Source organism: Phalaenopsis equestris, unplaced genomic scaffold, assembly GCF_001263595.1.
Source record: "Phalaenopsis equestris unplaced genomic scaffold, ASM126359v1 Scaffold000276, whole genome shotgun sequence".
In the NCBI taxonomy this organism is placed as follows: domain Eukaryota; kingdom Viridiplantae; phylum Streptophyta; class Magnoliopsida; order Asparagales; family Orchidaceae; genus Phalaenopsis; species Phalaenopsis equestris.
In genome coordinates this window covers 1,400,856-1,420,178 of record NW_018164718.1, presented here as the reverse complement: position 1 = coordinate 1,420,178, position 19,323 = coordinate 1,400,856, and the positions used below count along the sequence as shown (strand labels likewise).

The 19,323-nt window shown below is 35.8% G+C and overlaps 1 protein-coding gene across 2 annotated transcripts in view; it reads right to left on the bottom strand.

The window, feature by feature from the left end:
* The window catches only part of LOC110024804 (probable inactive ATP-dependent zinc metalloprotease FTSHI 5, chloroplastic), a 120,220-nt gene that overhangs the window by 64,633 nt on the left and 36,264 nt on the right, over positions 1 to 19,323 (bottom strand). For both annotated transcript variants that reach the window (XR_002294041.1, XM_020724962.1), the window contains exon 13: positions 6,979 to 7,098. Coding sequence is in view for 1 of the 2 variants with exons in the window: in XM_020724962.1 (XP_020580621.1) it covers positions 6,979 to 7,098 (120 nt within the window). In the remaining variant the exon portion in view is untranslated. The remainder of the gene's footprint in view (positions 1 to 6,978; positions 7,099 to 19,323) is intronic.

Here is a 19,323-nt window from a genome sequence, read left to right as displayed (position 1 = left end):
AGGTCGGCTTATATATATATATATATATATATATATCACCCTCTTAAATATCTAATCTATTATAAAGATCACTAATAACTGAATTTTTAGTGTTACAGATTATTCTTTTGTTACTAATACTTTATTCAAGAAAAGAGATGAGCATATTATTAATTTAAAGAATGGATCTAATAAAATATATTGATTATTTTCTTATGAGAAGAAGAAATCGTCGAGATTGTAAAGATTGTAATGTTATTCCAAGTGATGATTTAAATACCCAACATTGATTATTAGTTATTGATTTTAAGATGAAGAGTTGTGAAAAAAAGAATAATAAAATTCATCACCGTAGAATTAGATGTGGGTACTTAAAAATTACACATAAAATAATTTTTATGAGTAAAATTTAATATCTCAAAATTTGGGATGTTCATGAAGAAGCAAATATTATATGAGATAAAGTAAAAAATACTATTTAACTAGTGGCGAAAGATGTAATTGAAGAATCAAAAGAAAAAATTTCTATAAATAAAAAAATTTGGTGGTCGAATAATAATGAGCAAGAAAAGATAAAATATGAGAAGTTATGTTATAGAAATTGTTTTAAATGTAAAAGCTTGAAAAACTAAGAAAAATATCAAACAGCCTGCAAGGATTCTAAAAGAACAGCTGTGAAGCTAAAAATTTTGTTTTTAGTGATTTTTATAATAAATTAGATACTAAGGATGGTGAGAAGTATATGTATAACAAGTCAGAAATATATGTATAAACAAGTCAAACAAAGAGAAAAGAAAAGTAAATAATTAACTCAAGAGTAATAAAGATGAAAATCAAAAAGTGATTTTTTTAGAAAAAAATATTCAACATAGGAGGGTGAGTTATTTCGGTAAACTTTTTAATAAAGTTTCTAACAATACAATCGACCTTATTGATCTTCTTATCGTTAATAATAATAAGATGTTTCATTTTTACTGTCGCATTAGTAAAAAAGAAGTTGATGAGGCTTTAAAGAAAACCAAGGGTGGAAAGTATGTAGGACCATATGATATCCTAGTTGAAGTGTGGAAATATTTAGGAGATTTGGGAGTTTCTTCGCTTTTGGGAGTTTCTTCGGGGAGTTTCTTCGCTTACTAAACTCTTTAATAGTATTTTTAAAACTAAAAAGATGCTTAAGTGGAGGAAGAGTATTTTGGTCCCTATTTTTAAGAATAAAGGGTATGCACAAGAGTGTGCAAATTACAGAGGAATTAAGTTTGTGTTCAAACTTTAAAATTATGGGGAGGGTAATTGAACAAAGGTTAAGAAGTTTTACAACGATTTCCCATAGTCAAATTGGATTTATGTCGGACAGGTCTACTATGGAAGCTCTACATTTATTGAGAGGTTTGATGGAGAACTTCAGAGTTAATAGGAGTGATCTACATTTGATTTTTATTGATTTAGAAAAAGCTTACGATAAGGTTCCAAGAGATCTCCTTTTGAGAGTTCTTGAGAAGAAAGACGTTGATATACTTATATTCAAGTCATTAAAGATATGTATACTAAAGTTGTTACTTTTGTTCAAATTAATGGAGGATTGACCAGATATTTCCTATTTCTAATAGATTACATCAGGGATCAGCTTTAAGCCCATATCTTTTTGCTTTAGTTATGGATGGTCTTACTGGACATTTAGAGGAGGATGTACCTTGGTGTATGCTTTTTGCGGATGATATCCTTCTCGTAAATAAGACGAGAAAAAAAGCCCAAAAAAAACTTAAATTAAGGAGGTTTACATTGGATTCTAAAGGCCTTCGTTTGAGTAGAACTAAAATTGAAAACATGGAATGTAATTTTAGTAGTAGTAGCTCTAGTGATAGAAGTGTAACTTTGGGTGATCAAAGTATTAAAAGGTGTGATCGATTTAAGTATCTCGGGTATTTTGTTCAAAGTGATGGTGATATAGATAGGGATGTTAATAGTAGAGTTCAAGTTGGTTGGTTGAGTAGAGGAATACTTTGGGCTCATTGTGTGATTGAAAAGTACCGCTTAGACTGAAAGGAAAATTTTATAAGATGGAGGTGAGACCTGCAATGCTCTATGGCGTTGAACGTTGGCCTTTTAAAGAGAAGCAAAATACTAAGTTAAGTGTTGTCGAGATGAAAATGATTAGGTGGATGAGCGGCTATACACTTAGAGACAAAATGTTAAACGAATATATTTGTGATAGGGTTGTTGTAGCTCTAGTGATGGACAAAATTAGAGAGAGTTTTTCGTCTTAGATGGTTTGGTCATATTCAACGTCGACCATCTGATGATTTGATTAGGAGAGTAGTTGTTTTAGATTCAACTTATGTTAAGAAAGCCAGAGGCAGACCTAAGAAAACTTGGGCGAATTGTATGAAAAATGATCTTAATTTATTAAAATTAAATGAAAATATGACACAAAATAGAACGCAATGGAGAAAAATAATTCATTTAGCCGACCCCACTTAGTGGGATTAAGGCTTTGTTGTTTTTGTTGTTTGTTGTTATAAAGATTCTTCTCTTAGACTCCCTGAGAGTCATTTTATATTTTTCTCAATTCTTTAAGTTTTTACATTTAAACTAATTTTTATAACATAAATTCTTATATTTTATCTTTTCTTGCAAATTATTATTCCACCACCAACTATTTTTATTAATGAAAACTAATTCTTTTGATTCTCCAAGTACATCTTTTCTCTTGTTTAATAATGTTTATTACTTTATCTTACATAGAAATTGCTTCTTCATGAACATCCCAAATCTTAAAATCTTGAAGTTTACTCATAAAAATAATATTATTTATTTTTTAAGTGCCCCATCTAATTCTACGACAATGATTTCTAGTGCTCTTTATTTTACAACTCTTCATCTTAAAATCTAAAATTAATAATCGACGTCGAGTACTTAAATCATCATTTGGAATAGTTTTACAATCTTAACAACCTCGACGATCTCTTCTACTCATACGAAAATAATTAATTTGTGTTTTATTAAATCTATTCTTATAATTAATAATATGCTCATCTATTTTCTTGAAAAAGGTATTAGCGATAACAAAATCACACGCTAAAGTAAAATCTAATATGGCGATACTTTCTTCATTAATCACTCCAAAACCGTAGCCACCATGAATATTTCTAAAATCTTCTACAACTCTATCGACATGTCCATTTAAATCTCTTCCAATAAAGATACTTTCTTCAAGAGGTATCATTTTTATTAAGTTTTTTAAATCATTCTAGTATTTTTCTTTAAAACCTATATCTAAACCTACTTGAGGGGCATATGCACTTAAAATATTAAAAATAATAGTATCAACAATAATCTCAAAGGCTATAACTTTATCCCAATGCTATTAATTTTTATAATATTATCTTTCAAACTCTTATCTATAATTACACCACCATTTCTAGTGTGACTCTTACCTGAATTCCAAAGTTTAAAATCTAAGTTATCAATCTCTTTAGCATTTCTCCAACACATTCTAATTACACCTACACCATTTCTAGTGTGGCTCTTACCTGAATTCCAATGTTTAAAATCTAAGTTATCAATCTCTTTAGCATTTTCTCCAACACACTTAGTTTCTTGAATACATGAGATATTTATCTTTTTATGAATCATAAAATCAACTAATTCTATTAATTAACTTGTTAGTTTCATGGACTAACTTCTTTACCCACATCCGTCCGTAATATAGGAACCCATACTTAATTGACACTACACCTGGGCATCGGTATAGCAACCCTTACACCATTTTCACTGTATTCAGGTCATACAATGCGTCAGCTTCCAAGGATTGTCCTAACATTTACACAATGATCAAAAGAATCATGTTATGATTTTTCGACAAATTTTACGTCGAATGTCGACTATCTAACGCAACTCTCCATTTTTTACATTCGGGGCTTGGGACCCAACAATGGCAATGTTAAGAAATTTATGAAGCATTTAAATTACAAATACATTATATTATCATTTCCTGACATAAGTTTTTTATTATAAATTTTAAGTATTTACTATTATAGTAATTTTTAGATCGCATGTCTCGTTTCTTAATTATTTATTCATGAGAAACAGAGATGCTCTTTATTTTTCTTTAGTATAAGAGTTTTGCATTAGATTTGTTTATTAGATGAGTTTTATAACTCATTAGATTGTTTAACTACTCTTATTGGGCAAAAATAAAAGGTTAAAGCTAAACAAGATCATACCCATAGTACATATATTATAAAATAGAAAATTTTTTGTAAAGACATCAGATAAAATTTATATTTTTTTAAGAAATTTAATAGACTTTAGATGCTCTACAGCTATATTTGAATTTTTTGTTTTGAATTTCTTCCACTTAATTCAAATAGTTGAGTTTACTTGATTTGTATAAAATAATGTAATGTATTGTGTTGTTCCAAGTGAATTTAGAAATTTAAGTTTCTCTCTCATTTTACCTAGGCGAGTAGGATACCATAACAAAAGTTAGAGGCAAATTCAGTTAGCTCAATCACACCCATCTTCGTTACATCATGCATAGTGGAGATGAAAATGTACAATGAACTCAATATTGACCGCGCAAGAATAGGAAATATAAAAATTGACCAATAGTTTGGATTGCACAAGTTAAAGTGAGGGATGGAGGCCAAAAAGAAATTTAGTACCCAGTAACTCTTTATTTTGATGTTTTTAAATATTAAAATAAATGGTAAAAAAAAGGTAGTGAAGTACTATAGTAATCCTACAAAGACAAACTTCTATTGAAGAGAAAAAACCAGTCATATTATAAAGAATAGAACCTTGAAGGTTTATAAAGAATGGATCCCGGGCATTTACCGTACTCAAAGAAAACGGAGTGAAAAAAATCCGACATAGCCTTTACAGTCTCACAAAATATGAATGCATAGGTAATAGAGTGTACAGAAGACCATCTGAGAATGGTAAAATCAGATGCTCGGTATTAATAAGTTTAATGGTATATTCAGGAGGCATCAAGATTATAAATTTTATCAAGCAATCAATAAAAAAATATTAAACCTTAAAATACCATAAACGCCTAGGATGAATGCAAATTATATTTGAATGAAGATGTTTAGAACATAACACTAAGGATTCAAAATACTTCATCCTTTAACAAGGTACACAACTACTAGAGTCTTACTGATACAATTACAAGCACAACGGGAAAATCCTTATATTCATTCTGAGCTATGTTCACAAAGCAAGGCTCCTAACCTTATAAAAGTACGCAAGGAAATAAAGCTTAAAGAATGCTCAAACCATGTGTAAAGTTGGGTATGTTATCGAAATTAAATTCTACGTATAAATCGTGTCACGCTGATCTTTCTTCCTTACTTTGGAGTCCTTCTCCAAGCATCAGACTCCATACAGTAAATTTATTTACAAGTGTGAAAAGCCCACAAAAGGGAACAATATATGGAAAGGAAACGCTTCCATTCAATCATCAACAACACGGGCCATTATTTATAGACTACAATAAAAGGTGGCCCAAAAGTGTGAAATGGTAAGGGATACTCAAGGAGTAGTGAAGGAAAGGAGTAACGAAAGAGAAGTTTTGAAAAACTCATATTTGTTTTAAGAAGACTTCAAGGTTAAGCATTCAATTTTAAGTCAATATCAAGCCTTCATAATGACAATTATTAACTCCAAGAAAAGAAGAGAGACAAAGGGATGGCCAAGCCACGTAGCACTTTTTGAAGCAAACAAAGTTTAATTCACTCGTAGAAAAAGGTACAACACAAAGTAATTGCATAAAATTGATCGATCAAAAGATCTAAAAATAAAGCATATCAATAAGACTGACAAGAGAAGAACAATGAGCCAACTTCCCAATAATAAGGACTACAATAGCGCTCATGACTAACTTGAAGCTTGGTATAGAGTTATGATATATTTTCTTGTTATTTCTTCCCCACTTGACATATAGAACTTGAAAATTCTGACCCATTAGCTCTTATGTGCTAGAAATGCTAATATTAAAGCTCACCGAAACAAGAGTCCAAGTCATCAAAATCCCCAACAGCAATACAATGAACAGAAGTAAAAACCTAACGTGGGCCTGGAACATTATGTTGTGAGCATGTGTGAAGTCATTCTTAATGATTGGGTTAACAATCCAGAAAGGTACTAATTCTATGGACAAATCTAAAGTTAATTCAATTTTTTTTAGTACAAACTAGGCCAAAATAAGAACTACAGCCATTGCATCGGCATATGGTTTTTAATAGATGAATGCTCCTCATTGCCTTTATTGCTAGAATATATTTTTGCAGCTCAAGGTGTGCTCTTAAGAATTTTGAAAATTTGTGACAAGAAATTGTGGGAAAAAAGAAAAAAGTAGGAATGCATACATCCATTTAACTTTGATCAGTCACCGCTACTTATGAGCCAATTCAAATTTCTTTCTCTTAAGAGGAAGTAAAACAGCATCCACCTGAACTAGTTTGCCAAAATTTAAGCCAAGAGAGAACAAAATAGATTTGTTGAAGTAATGAATCCAAAAAAGAGAAAAAATAAACAGCACTCAAGTAATCGGAACTTCCATAGAATAGTTGAATGAAGTATTTATCATCATTCTCCTATATCCATAAGGCTTAAACCAAGATAGTTTAAAAAAGTTTTTATTTTATAGTATCTATCATTCATTGGACATCACATCCTTCGTTATCCTGTTACCTTTGTATTCTCCTTTTTTGCTTGGTAAATCTTCGCAAATTCCCTTGTGCTGTAACAGTGTGTTTTGAAAAAAAACTAAATAGCAATTACAATATCAATAAACCTAAGTTAAAGAAATAACACCAAAAAGGCACTAAGCATTTCAATAGTTTGAACGACAGCCACAACAGGATGTTAAAATACAACCAAAAAAATGTGGCAAGGTGAAGCGAGACATATAATCAATTTACCTTATAAAGCATATAATTTAAATCCACAAAATAAACAAGAAATTTTATTTATCATAAACACATCAAATCATACCTCCCAAGCAGCTGGTTCAAGCCATATATTATCAACCATATCATAGTTTGGTAGAAGAATAGCAATAAGACCACGACCAGCCGCCCAAACAGCATGTGGAAATTTCTCTTGCCATGTCCACTAGAAAAAGTTTAAGCAGTCGTGAATGAAAAACCAAATAAAGCAAAATAGCTCAGTAACAATAGTAAACTAAAACGACAGACTACCACGGAATGATTTTTTTCTGAAGTAACAAATAAGCAGACACCTTAGTATGACAGCATTAATAATCTTTGCTTTGCATTCAAGTACGAAGTAACCAAACGCATAGTCAAAATCATCAACAATCCACAACAATTTCCAAATGATAATTGTTTAATTACCACAACTCTAAACTAAAACTGTTAGCAACAGAACGGAAGAAAAAACAAAACCAAAATAATACAAGTGTGCAAAGCATACGAGACTAACAAGTCTCTTGTACTTGGTAAATTAGTTGGTGCACAAGGCTCTGGTGATGAGATACATCTAAACGTACAGGGAGTTGGACTTTCCAACGAGACAAAAAAGAGGAGCAAGTAGAAAAGCTTACTCTGCATTAAGTGCTCGCCCTCTTTCTCACAAACATATATATTCACATTTTAAAGCTAAATAGGATATTTTGATTTTCCAAGTTTGGAAATGCAACTTCATTTAAATTCCATCCATCTTCATGAGTTAGACATTGCAAATAAAATATAGTGAGATTAATTGATAACATGCATTTCTGATTTAATCCCTAAAAATTAGAATTTTTGTGGTTATCTTTATAAACTTTTTTCCAGGCCATCTTCTCTCACTTAAAATCCCCATATTATGGAGGTCAACTTTAGAGTTTAAAAGATTTCATTTGAGTAGATCTAAAACTAAATACATGGAATGTAATTTTAGTAGTAGAAGATCTAGTAGTGGGGTTGTAACATTGGGTGATCGAGTAATTAAAAAGAGTGAACGATTTAGATAACTCAGGACTATTGCTCAAAGTGATGCTAATAAAAATGGTGATGTTATTAATAGAATTGAAGTTCGATGGTTGAAGTGGAGAACTGCATTATGCATGTTATGTGATAGAAAAGTAATGTTTAAACTCAAAGAAAAAGTTTATAAAGATGGTGGTGAGACCTGCAATGCTCTATGGCGCAGAATGTTGGACTATAAAAGAAAAACATAAAATTAAGTGTTGTTCCGATGAGAATGCCCATGTGGATGAGCGGCTTTACACTTAGAGAGAAAATGCAAAATAAATATATCCATGAAACGGTTGGAAGCTCTAGTGGCAGACAAAATTAGAGAGAGTCGCCTTAGCTGGTATGGTCACATTAACGTCGACCATCTGATGGCCCGGTTAGGAGGTAGATGTTTTAGATTTTACTTATGCTAAGAAAAGTAGAGGTAGACCTTAAAAAAATTTGGGCTTAATGTATAAAAAATTATCTTGATTTATTAGAATTAAATGAAAATATAAAATTTAATAGGACAAAAGAGAAAAAGAAATCATGTAGCCGACCCCAATTAGTGGGATAAATGCCTATTGTTCTCATCGTTGTTTGCTTTCTTTTCCTTAGCTTAAAAATAATGCTAAAATATATTATTGATGTTTTCTTTTCCTTAGTTGTTTGTCCTTCAACATTTGTCATAAATGTAGAAAAAACAAGTCAAGGATAAGGGAGCAAAATTTACCGAATTCATTCCCTAATTTTGATACACCAAAAATATCAAAAATATATACATTTTTGACCCATATTTTATGCTCATTTTTTATGATATTGCACTTTAAAGGAAGTATTTTTCATGTTTTATCGCAGGTTTTTGATTTATAGGACTTGGAGCAAAAAGGAAGCAAAAATGATGGAATTTGGAGTCAAAATAGAATTTTTGAAGAATTGTTCGGCGCCGACGGCGCTAGACTGGGCGTTGACGGCGTCGTTTGACAGAGAACGCAGAATTAATTACGGGTCACTGGTGTCGACGGCGTCGTTTGACAGAGAACGCAGAATTAATTACGGGCCACTGGTGTCGACGGCGCCAGTGTCGGTGCAGGCCCTGTTTCTAGAAGATTCGACGAATTTGGACGTTTTTTGAAGAATTTTTGGATGCACATATTGGAAAGCTGACCTTAGGCTTTATTTAGAGCCGAAATTGATCATAAAAGGTTCTCTCTTCCTCCTCTTCACACTCCTCTGCTCGCTATTCGCCCCCTTTGACGCCACTTCGCAATCTTCAACCGATTTCTACGTCATTCCACATCATTAGTTAGTTATTTTCTTTATAGTTTTGAGTTTTTATGGTGAGTTTAAGTGTGAATTCTTCTCTAAGAGTCTTAGAGAGGGAGAGATGTGAAAGATTTCTTCTTCCTACATTTCCTAAGAGAGACTACAAGGGATTTGTTTTGAGAAAGAGTTTCAGATAAGTGTTATTTGTTTATTATAGTTGTATAAACTTTCTTTTATATATAAAATTTGTTTTTTTTGTATTTTTCTCATGAAGTCTGAGTAGTTTCGTTTATCTTTCTTCCTACTCTGAGATAAGGTGAAATGAAGAGATAATTTGGATGTGTCAATGTTAAAATATAAAATATAAAATGAAATGTTAAAATATGTTGTGAAACATATGATCCGGGAAATGGAGTATGAGTTCTACAATAGAGTGAGAATCACACTTAAGTCCATGAATGAGTATTTCGTTCATGGAATTCAATGCCAATAAATAGGGAAATATATATTGTTGAGTGTAGAATTAGATATTTTTAAGGTGACAGACTAAAATCCACAATTCGATCTTAGTGTTTAAGAACTAAAGTGAAACTTAGCCTTCAAGGAAAGGGAAGTGGGAGCTCTAGAGTGAAGCCACGGACTTAGGGACTAAACCTAAGATTAGCCAATGATTTTCTATAACAATGAATCAGGATAGAGGATTAAAATTGCTCCTAATTGGCACAATACAAATTTAAACCATTTATCTCATCTCATTTCACCAAAAAGCTCATTGTAGTGAGAAAGATGTTTTTCATATTAGAAAACTTCATCACATAAACATAGTTTAGTAGTTACTATTTTAAACTTTGCATTTAAATTTTACTAGTAGTTAATAATTTAGTTCTGATAGTATCTCAAACATTCAAAATTAGTGACAGTAATTTCGTTTTATTTCTGTGAATTTGTTAGTTAATTTATCATTTCAAATTTAAACCTTCTTTGTGGGAACAATATTTGGGGCTTAAATAGAAAGTCTTATATTACTTGATAATGATACGTATACTTGCGTAGAATCCCTACATTAAGTGCTTAATGTTCTTATTCATAAAATACCACATCTAGTTTTTGGCATCGTTGTGAAGCGAAGTCAACTTTATAAATTTTACACAACTAATATTCTCGGGATCACTTATCGAAAACATTATTCGCCATAATTCAAAAACTACAATTGTCCGTCTCTAAGTTCAAATCAAAAAAAGAAGAGTTTTGATGTGGACCAACAGCCAATATAAATATATCCCAAAACCAATGAAATAAATCTAATTTTGTATCGATAATGCAAGCGCAATCCTAAAAAGTTGCCTTCCATGAACAACCCTGATTGAAGTGAAAAACTTGGCACGGATTTGTAGAGAAATCATCTGAAACCGTAGTTAGCCAAATAATAATGGGAAAGTAAATATTACTACAGAAAGTAAAAATGTGAATACAGCAAAACTCACTTAAAAGGGAAAACAACAAACACGACACAGACATCTCCACAAGGGATTGATCCAACGGTTGTGGTGGAGGTTGTTGGGGATTGGGAAAAAGTGACGGTAAGATAGGGAAGTGGAGCAAGGGGGCGAGTACATCTTGCTGTCCTGGATGACAGCACGAAGGTAGGATGGTCGGGCAGCAATGAAACAGCAAAGCGAAAGGGTTTCGGAAAGGTGGCAATGAGGTAGGATGATAGGACAGCAGAAAAATAGAAAGGTGACGGAGTTGTCGGGCTCTAGAAGCGGTGCAAAATGGCTGGAATTGCGGGACGGCGGCAGCAACGCATGATGTCTAGAAAGGCTAGAATTGATGTGGGAGAGCTGTCCCGAGAAGCAACAGCAAAGGTGTGGTTGTTCCAGAGCAACGACAACAAAATATGGGTGGATTATGGGTGCTGGTAGCAAGGCGAAGTGGGAAGCAAGGTGCCTAGAAGTTGGGCTCCAGTTGAAAGGGAGGAGTGTGGGTTTTGGAAGGCGGTAACAAGGTAGAGTGCAGAAAAAGAGCCAAGGATGATTGTTTTAGGGTAGCTGCAACATGTACGTCAATAGTGACAGTGAAGGAAGGGAAAATTGAGAACATTTATCATCTCGAAATGTAATATATTCAGAGCGCCACTCATCCTTGGATACAGGCTTAGATGGGGAAATCGGAGACGCCGAAGGTTGCCCCTATAGAAAACACACTAAAAATTGAGAATTCAAACTCTAACACAACACATGTAGGAAAAGACAAAAAAGAAAGGAATGATAAAAGCATGTCGAAAATTGAGAAGGAATCAAAAGGGGAGCCACTCGAATCGACTATGAGCAGTTCGCACGACCAAGATGTCGCAATCAGTCTAGGTTGCGAGAGACAATAGCAACAGCCTCCTGAGTTAGTAAAGCTTGGACCTCATCAGTCAGAGCTTCAGTCACCTAGTAGTATGGTGTTAGGTTGACCATGTTGAAAAGAAATGGCATAATCTCCTAGTAAGTAAGTCCTGTAGGAGTTGTCATTCCAAAGCACATCCTGATAGACTAAATATACATCCTCTTTTGGAACAATTAGAGCTGGAACTGCATATCGACAAAGATTTTCATAAAGTAACTCTCAAGCCATTAAATCTATAATTCGCTTCTTCTACTCCTTGCACTCAGCGAGGAGCATCTCATAAACAAATTTATCTAAAGGAACTAACTTTGGATTGAAATCTATGACAAATTGGGCAACTCTCAATAACGCCACTCATGAGAAATATCTTCTTCTCTAGTCTTTACCCATTATCACCTATCGTTATCATTATTAGTGTAACTGCTATGATAATAATAATTATTATTTTGTAATAACAATAGGTCAATTATGTTACACCTAATTTAATAAATAATTAGATTTGATGTCATTGCTTGTCGTTGGGGGTTCGAAAAGGTGGTGGCAAGATAGAGGAGGGGTTGGACTGTGGGAAGACTACGACACAACAATGGTGTCTTGTTGTCCTGAGCGGCAGCAAGCAGAAAAGAGCGAAAATAACAAGTAAACAGCAAGGCAAGCAACGCCTGTAAAGGACAACACCTCGTAAGAATGGCTAAGAGAGCAGGATACTGGCAGTAGGAAGTGATAGAGACAGTTGGGGGTGATAGAAAGGGTAAGCAAAACGCTCTTCGTTGTCCAGGATGGTAGCATCAAGCCAAAAAGCAAGTGATGGCTGCGAGAGGATAGAAAAATTGCAGGGAAACAACATGTGGTTGTTCAGCGGTGGTTGTGATGGCGGAGGGCGGTTGGAAGCGATATAGGAAGGACGCCAAAGGTAATAGGAAAGATAATCACCACCAGCGAAGTGATACAGTCGGAGCATCACCCAAACCCTCAGATACAGCCCTTACAGGGAAAAAAGCCAACAGTAGCCTCCAACAAAACACACGATAAAAACTGGCCTAAAAACACAAACACAACATATTTACGGACTTAGGGTAAATAGAAGTGAACCCACTCCAAATAGGAGGGAAATCCACATAAAGAGTCAACCGACCCTCCTGGATCGGTTCAAGCCATACTCGCTCGTGGGAATTCACGGCACTGTTGCAAGTATTGCAAAAACACCCTTAATGATAAGCTCCTACATCATCGACAACATTGGAAAAGGGTATGAGGCACATTTGACAAATGTCTAAACAAAAACATAGCATTGAATGGTGACGGCAAAGTACGAGCGGCAAGGAGGGATTCACCACCTATTCCTAAACAAAATACAGACACATCACTTGCACAATAAAGATGATACAACACTCTTTAGATCGGAAATCAGATAATGCAATATCTAAAAATACTGAAATAAAGATAATCTCCTGAAACCACCAAATACAACATATATTCAAATTTCATAATAGAAAATAACTTAATTAGAAATAGAGAATAGGAAAAACTTTGAAAAGAAACAAAATTGATCAGAATTGTAAATCGGGCGAGCGGGTTGTAGGTTTTGCGATCACGTGACTGCCCCCATCTCACAAAATAGATAATTTTTTCACGATTTGAATCACAACCTGAAGCCCCTGCATCATTCTCCCTCAGTAGAAGCTTTGCTAGCAGATGATAAAGGTACTCCAAATCACGCCTCAGGGCTTAGATTCGAGAAGTCTTCCCCCTAAACCGCCAGTTGCGAAGAACATCCAACAAGGAAGTACATACCAACATTGTTATCGGTGGTGACCCTCTAATTGACATTGGCAAGTGTTGTCCCCCCTTGGGTGGGGCGGTGGACCATCAACCACTTGTAATGGGTGTTTTGATAGCAGTGATGAAGGTATTCCACATGGCGTGCAAGGAAGGCAGCAATCTAATTGTGGTTGGAATTTTTTATCCAGGCGGAAAAAACGACTGAGAACCAGCTTTAAAGCTGATAATAATGGATGTTCTGCCCAAGTTGGCACAAAGTCCTCATGAAGCTGACTATTGTGGGTTCGAATACTCAAGTCATTTTCAAGACTACTGGGCTTTTTTTATGGTATTTTCAACTATGCTAATAAAGATAACTCGGTTCAGTGATAGTTATGGCATTTCATTTCAACGAAGATGGATTTGGGGTTTCCTACAATTGATGGTGGGGATTTTAACCGCATCACCTCGCAAGATGATAAGGGTAGAAAACATTTCATTAACTCCTTGAGTGTTCAGGAAATGCTCGAGTGATCTTCACGAGGCAAAATTCTTTGGCCCTATGTTTACGTAGTGTAACAATAAAGGTGGCATAGTTAGATATGGGTGAGACATGATCGATTCTTGATTAATACTGCAGCATTTGATTTCTATACTGATGTTCAAGTGAAGCATCTCCTTTGTATTGCTTCTGATCACTGTCCAATCCTCCTCTAATTGAAGTGGAAGCGGCTAGTGCATCTGAACAAACGAGTGAAGTTTGAAAATGTTTGGATAACTTATCCAATAGCTTAGAAGATTGTTGAAGAGAAAGGGAGAAAGGCGGATAGAGGCCCCATGGACATCCTCTACAAAAAATGCAAGTGAATGTTGCGGTGACTATTTCTTTTTGAGCAAAATTGAAATAAAGGAGCTTGGGGTGCTTAGATCCAACCTTGAATCTGAAATTGAAGAACTCCAAATGATTGAATATTCTTATAACAGGCTTAGTCAGGCTCAGGAGGTCAACCTCAGGTCGAAAGTAAGTGAGCTGAATATTAATTTGGCCCGTATTACTTGTTTGTGCGTCAACATTCCAAAGTAAGATGGATGAATGGAGGGGATGCCAACTCCCACATTTTTCACTCGATGGCGAGTGGTAGGAGAAATTCCGACCACATTAGAGGCACTAATCTGGTGGAAGACCTGGGGTTCATTTCAGATTTCTTTTATCGGTTCTTTGTTGCGAAATAAGAGAGAGTCATTTCTATAACTGACTGGCCGGCTTTGAATGTTCCTAAAAATGTTGCCCGAAGTATGGTGGGGGTTCTTGATAAGGTATCTGATGATGAGATATAGGTTGCGATCAAGACGATGGGCCTCAATAGAGCTCCCGGAATTGATGGTATAACTCCATCATTCTACAAATTCTTTTGGTCCATGGTTAAGGTTGATGCATGCAATGCCATCCACGAGTTTTTTAATGGTGGAAATATGGCACCGGAATGGAAAAATACGCCCAGTGGTCCAACTCCCTAAAGTTGATAATGTGGATGTCTCTGTTAAATACCGCCTAATCAGCTTCTGTCAAACTACTTACAAAAGTGTGGCAAAGATTTAGGTCAATCGAGTAAAGGGATTCCTTCCCATGCTGATTTCTAAGTAACAAGGTGCATTCGTTCCAAACCGGTCCATTTCTAACCATTGCTTGTTGGCGCAAGAAATAATAAAAAGATTCCAACATTCTACCTCGACAATCGGGTTCATGGCAGTCAAAAATTGACATGGAGCAAGCATACAATAAGATTAGCTGGCACACACTTCGACTCGTCATGGAAAGGTTTCACCTTCCTACGACTTTCAGCAAATGGATCCTCCAATATATAGAAAATCCGCGGTTTATGGTGTTGGTAAAAAGGAAGCAACTCCGCGGATCGAGACCAAGAGCAAGTTTCAGCAATGCTGTCTGTTTTCTCCCTATTTGCTTATTTTCTATTTGGAACTTCTATATCTCTGAAACAAACGAGTCATCACTTGGTAGTTGTTGTTACAATTGAAGGGGCTAAGATCTCAGATCTTTTATATGTCGATCATATTCTATTATTTGTTGAAGCGTCTGTTAGATCTACTAAGAACCTTCGGAGAATCATACAAAACTTTTCTGGGTGGATGGGGCAAAAATTGAACCGACTTAAGTCCTCTATTCTCTTCAGCAAGAAATCACTTAATTGGAAGAAGAATTGCATCGCCGAGCTGCTAAATTTTAAGAAGGTTGAGCTGAGTATTTGGGCGTAAAAGTGGCTATGGGAAAACGAGCGGTAAGTTGATGGCCTGGGGTAATAGGCACCTTTGTCTAGCTGGAAAGGTTACCTTAACCAATTGCTCGCTCCTCCCTATGGCTTCATTCATAATTATCCATTCCGATCTACCCAGCTCTATTATTACAGAAATTGAAAAAGGCTGTAGATCTTTTCTATGGGACAAAAGAACAAATCAGAAGGAGCTTCACTATATTGCTTGGAGCAGGTTATGTCTCCCAAAATCTAAAGGAAGACTTGAATTTCATAGGCTAACAAATTGGAAAGGGCCCATTAGGGCCGGGTTGCGTGGGCGTTGATTAATCAGCCCAATTCATTTCCACATAATCGGTTTATTAAAAATATGGAGACAATCATTGGATAAGGGAGAGCACATGGATAGATTCCCTTGCAAGGAAAATCATAACTAATGGAGCAGCAGCCTTGCGGAATATTATTCAATGGGATATAAGGGACGGTCGAAATGTTGATGTTATTTATGATATTTGGATCCTTGCTTTGCCCATTGCCAAATGGCCCACTTACATTAATGCTGAGATACCAGAAAACCTGCAGTTAAGGATCTTAGATTGGGCGGAAGCTGGAACATGCAACTATGCTGGGGGGGTTCGGTGTGGAGCTTATGAATACCATCATTGCACTTCAGTAGCAGGGCAGACTGGTGAATGATCGAGCAACCATTTTTCTTGCCTTTTCCGCAAGATCTAATACGGTGTTAAACTTTAGCAATTTGTTCGAGTAGGAAACTGATTTCAGCAATTGGTTCTCCAAGCTAAAACTGCAATCCAGAGTGATGATGTTTTGGTGGCGTGAATGCTATTCCTACCAACCCGTGGCTATACAGGAGGAGCATTAGGGAGGATCCCTCTTGCCGTGGGGATTTAATGAGGTAGAGGATTATTCACAAATCATCTCTCTATTTCAAGTGGTGTAAGCTACCTTAAAAAGTTCGCTGAAATGGGGCATCAGGATGCCGAATTTCTCTGGTTTAGAGATCTATAAGGGAATGATGGAGCTTCCTAAAACACAGGGAGCTATTGGAAGAATTTTTTGCAGTACGGTGTATCAATGTTGGCGTGCTAGGAATAATAAGAAGCGCGGTCGACCCTTTAAGACCCCGACGGTATTGGCATCAACCATTCTTTAAACACAGGGAGCTATTGGAAGAATTTTTTGCAGTATGGTGTACCAATGTTGGCGTGCTAGGAATGATAAGAAGCGCGGTCGACCCTTTAAGACCCCGACCTCCCTTACACATACTTATGCTTATCCCATTCGGGAGCAATGAGGCATCCATCAGCCTATTGGGTTCCTGAATGGATCAAAGCAGATGTGGATGGTGCCTTCTTCCCCTCCGATCTCGCAAGCTTGGAGGTGATTATCCATGATTATGCGGATAAGTGTATTTTGATGGCGGGACTGAATATTTTTGCATTGGAACCCAAGTTGAGATGGAAGCAGTCCGACATATAAGTATGTTGGTGGAACTGTAGATAGAGGAGACAAAGGGGCTGGTTGTGGAAGGGAATAACAGTAACGTTATGGATGTCATTCATCACTAGATGGAAAGGAAAACTTGGCTTCAACAAAGTGGAACGAGGCTCAACATTGCATTCCTAACCAACTTTCGGTAGGTGCTATTCTCTTACATTGATAGAACCAACAATGAAGCTGCCCATTTTTGTGCAGAGTTGGCTTTACATGATAGTTCTTTTCATTAGAGATATACATGATAGTCATCCCTTCTTTGTTTTTGTTGAGAAGGATAGAAGTTTTTGTAGGGTTGCTACTTAACAGCCTTCCTTTTTGCTTTCGTGTTGTGGCTCTTTAGCCCTCTTTTGTAACTTTTGTATCCTTTGTTTTTCATATATATGCAAAGTGCACACCCTTCACAAGTAGGAGGAGCTTCGAAACCCAAATATGGCGTTTCTTACTAACTTCCGTTAGGTGCTCTTTTCCAATACTTCAAGATCTTGCAATGGAACATCCCATTTTTGCTCTCATTTTGCTTTACAAGATAGCTTTGTTATTAGAAATTTACTTGATAGTCATTCCTTGTCGATTTTTGTTGAAAGGGATAGGAATTTTTGCGATTACTACTTATAACCTCTTGTTTTTTTGTTTGTTTGTTTTTTATTATTTTTTTTATTGGTTGATTAGACCTCTTTTGTAACTTTTCTTTTTTATGTGAATGCAAAATGCAAACCCTTCACAGGTAGGAGGGACATTAAGATTTATACAGTTCAAAAATATTGAAGAGCTCGAATATCTAGAAATCAAACTCAACATGAGGAAGCTCACATCCAAAGATTTTGATGGTCTCCTGCCCCGAGCTAACGACAAGTTGCAAGCTTGGGGAAAACTGCCATTTATCTCTTTTTGGAAGGGCCGCTTTGATTAATTATTTGTGATTTCCCATGTCTGCTTTTTTAATAACTCATTCTGATCCTCCTAAGCCTGTTCTTGAATGTATTGAGAAGCTATGCAGGCAATTCCATTGGGACAAAGGCCCACTATAAAAGGGCCTTCACTATGTGGCATGGAGCAAGATGAGCAAACTGAAATGCAACGAAGGGCTGGGTTATCAAGCAGTAGCGGCCTGTACTAGACCTTTGAGGGCTCGGTTAGCATGGGGATTTCTTAAAATCCCGGAGGAGTTCCTCCTCAATTACAGGGTTGAGAAGTACGGTGATGACCCATGATACTTTGAGAAGTATAGGACTGATTCTGTTGCAAGGAGATATATTGCTAATGGAGCAACAGCGCTTAAAGACATCACCAGACGGAGGTCGAGACTGGAGCTCAAATTAATATCATGCAGGATTATTGGATTCTAGACTTGCCCAAATGCCAATGGCCAACATTTGCAACATCCATCAAACTGAGTACTTACAGGCTGCTGCCCTTATTATAGCAATGCTTTGGAGCGGAGCACAGAAGAGCCAATCAGGCAAGCTCAGCAGCCGAGACATGAGCAGGCCAATCAACATATGCTTTTTCTTGCCCACTCCGGAAAGTCAATTACAGCTTTGACATATGATAGTTTGTTCAAATCGCAGCCCTGGAATGAGAAATGGACTAAAAAGCTGAGGTTTCACCCACGCGAAGCTTTGTTCTGGTGGAGATTAGCAAGAAATTTGAGGATCAGAAGCAAGTGACAACGTGGAACTGGTGATGATTGTCGGTCAACTTTTCAATGATTTGAAAAGTATTTTTATAATTTTGAAAAGTAAATGATTTAATTTAACCTAAAAGGTATATAATTTTATGAAAATAGTGTATTTTTATTTTGAAAAATGAGACCGACTGGATCTCATTTGCCCAATAAATTTGTATAATCGTGTCTGGTACCACAAATGATACACCTTTTCGAAAGATAAGTGTACCCCGCGACGGTGGACCCCCGCGGCGGTGGACCCAATTATACAAACTACGAGGTTTGTGACATCCATTTGGTCTACAAACTTTTTTATATGTGACCGACAAATTTTTCTATTTAATACAAAGATTAAATAGGGTTTATTTTACCTGGGTTTCAAGTTCCCTATAGAGGCAAGCCCCTATAGTTAATTACATCTCAATTGACGGGAATCACTTAAGAAAACTCTCGATAATAATCAGTGGTTCTAGTCTTCAAGAATTCAAAATTCAAGTTTTCAAGGTAG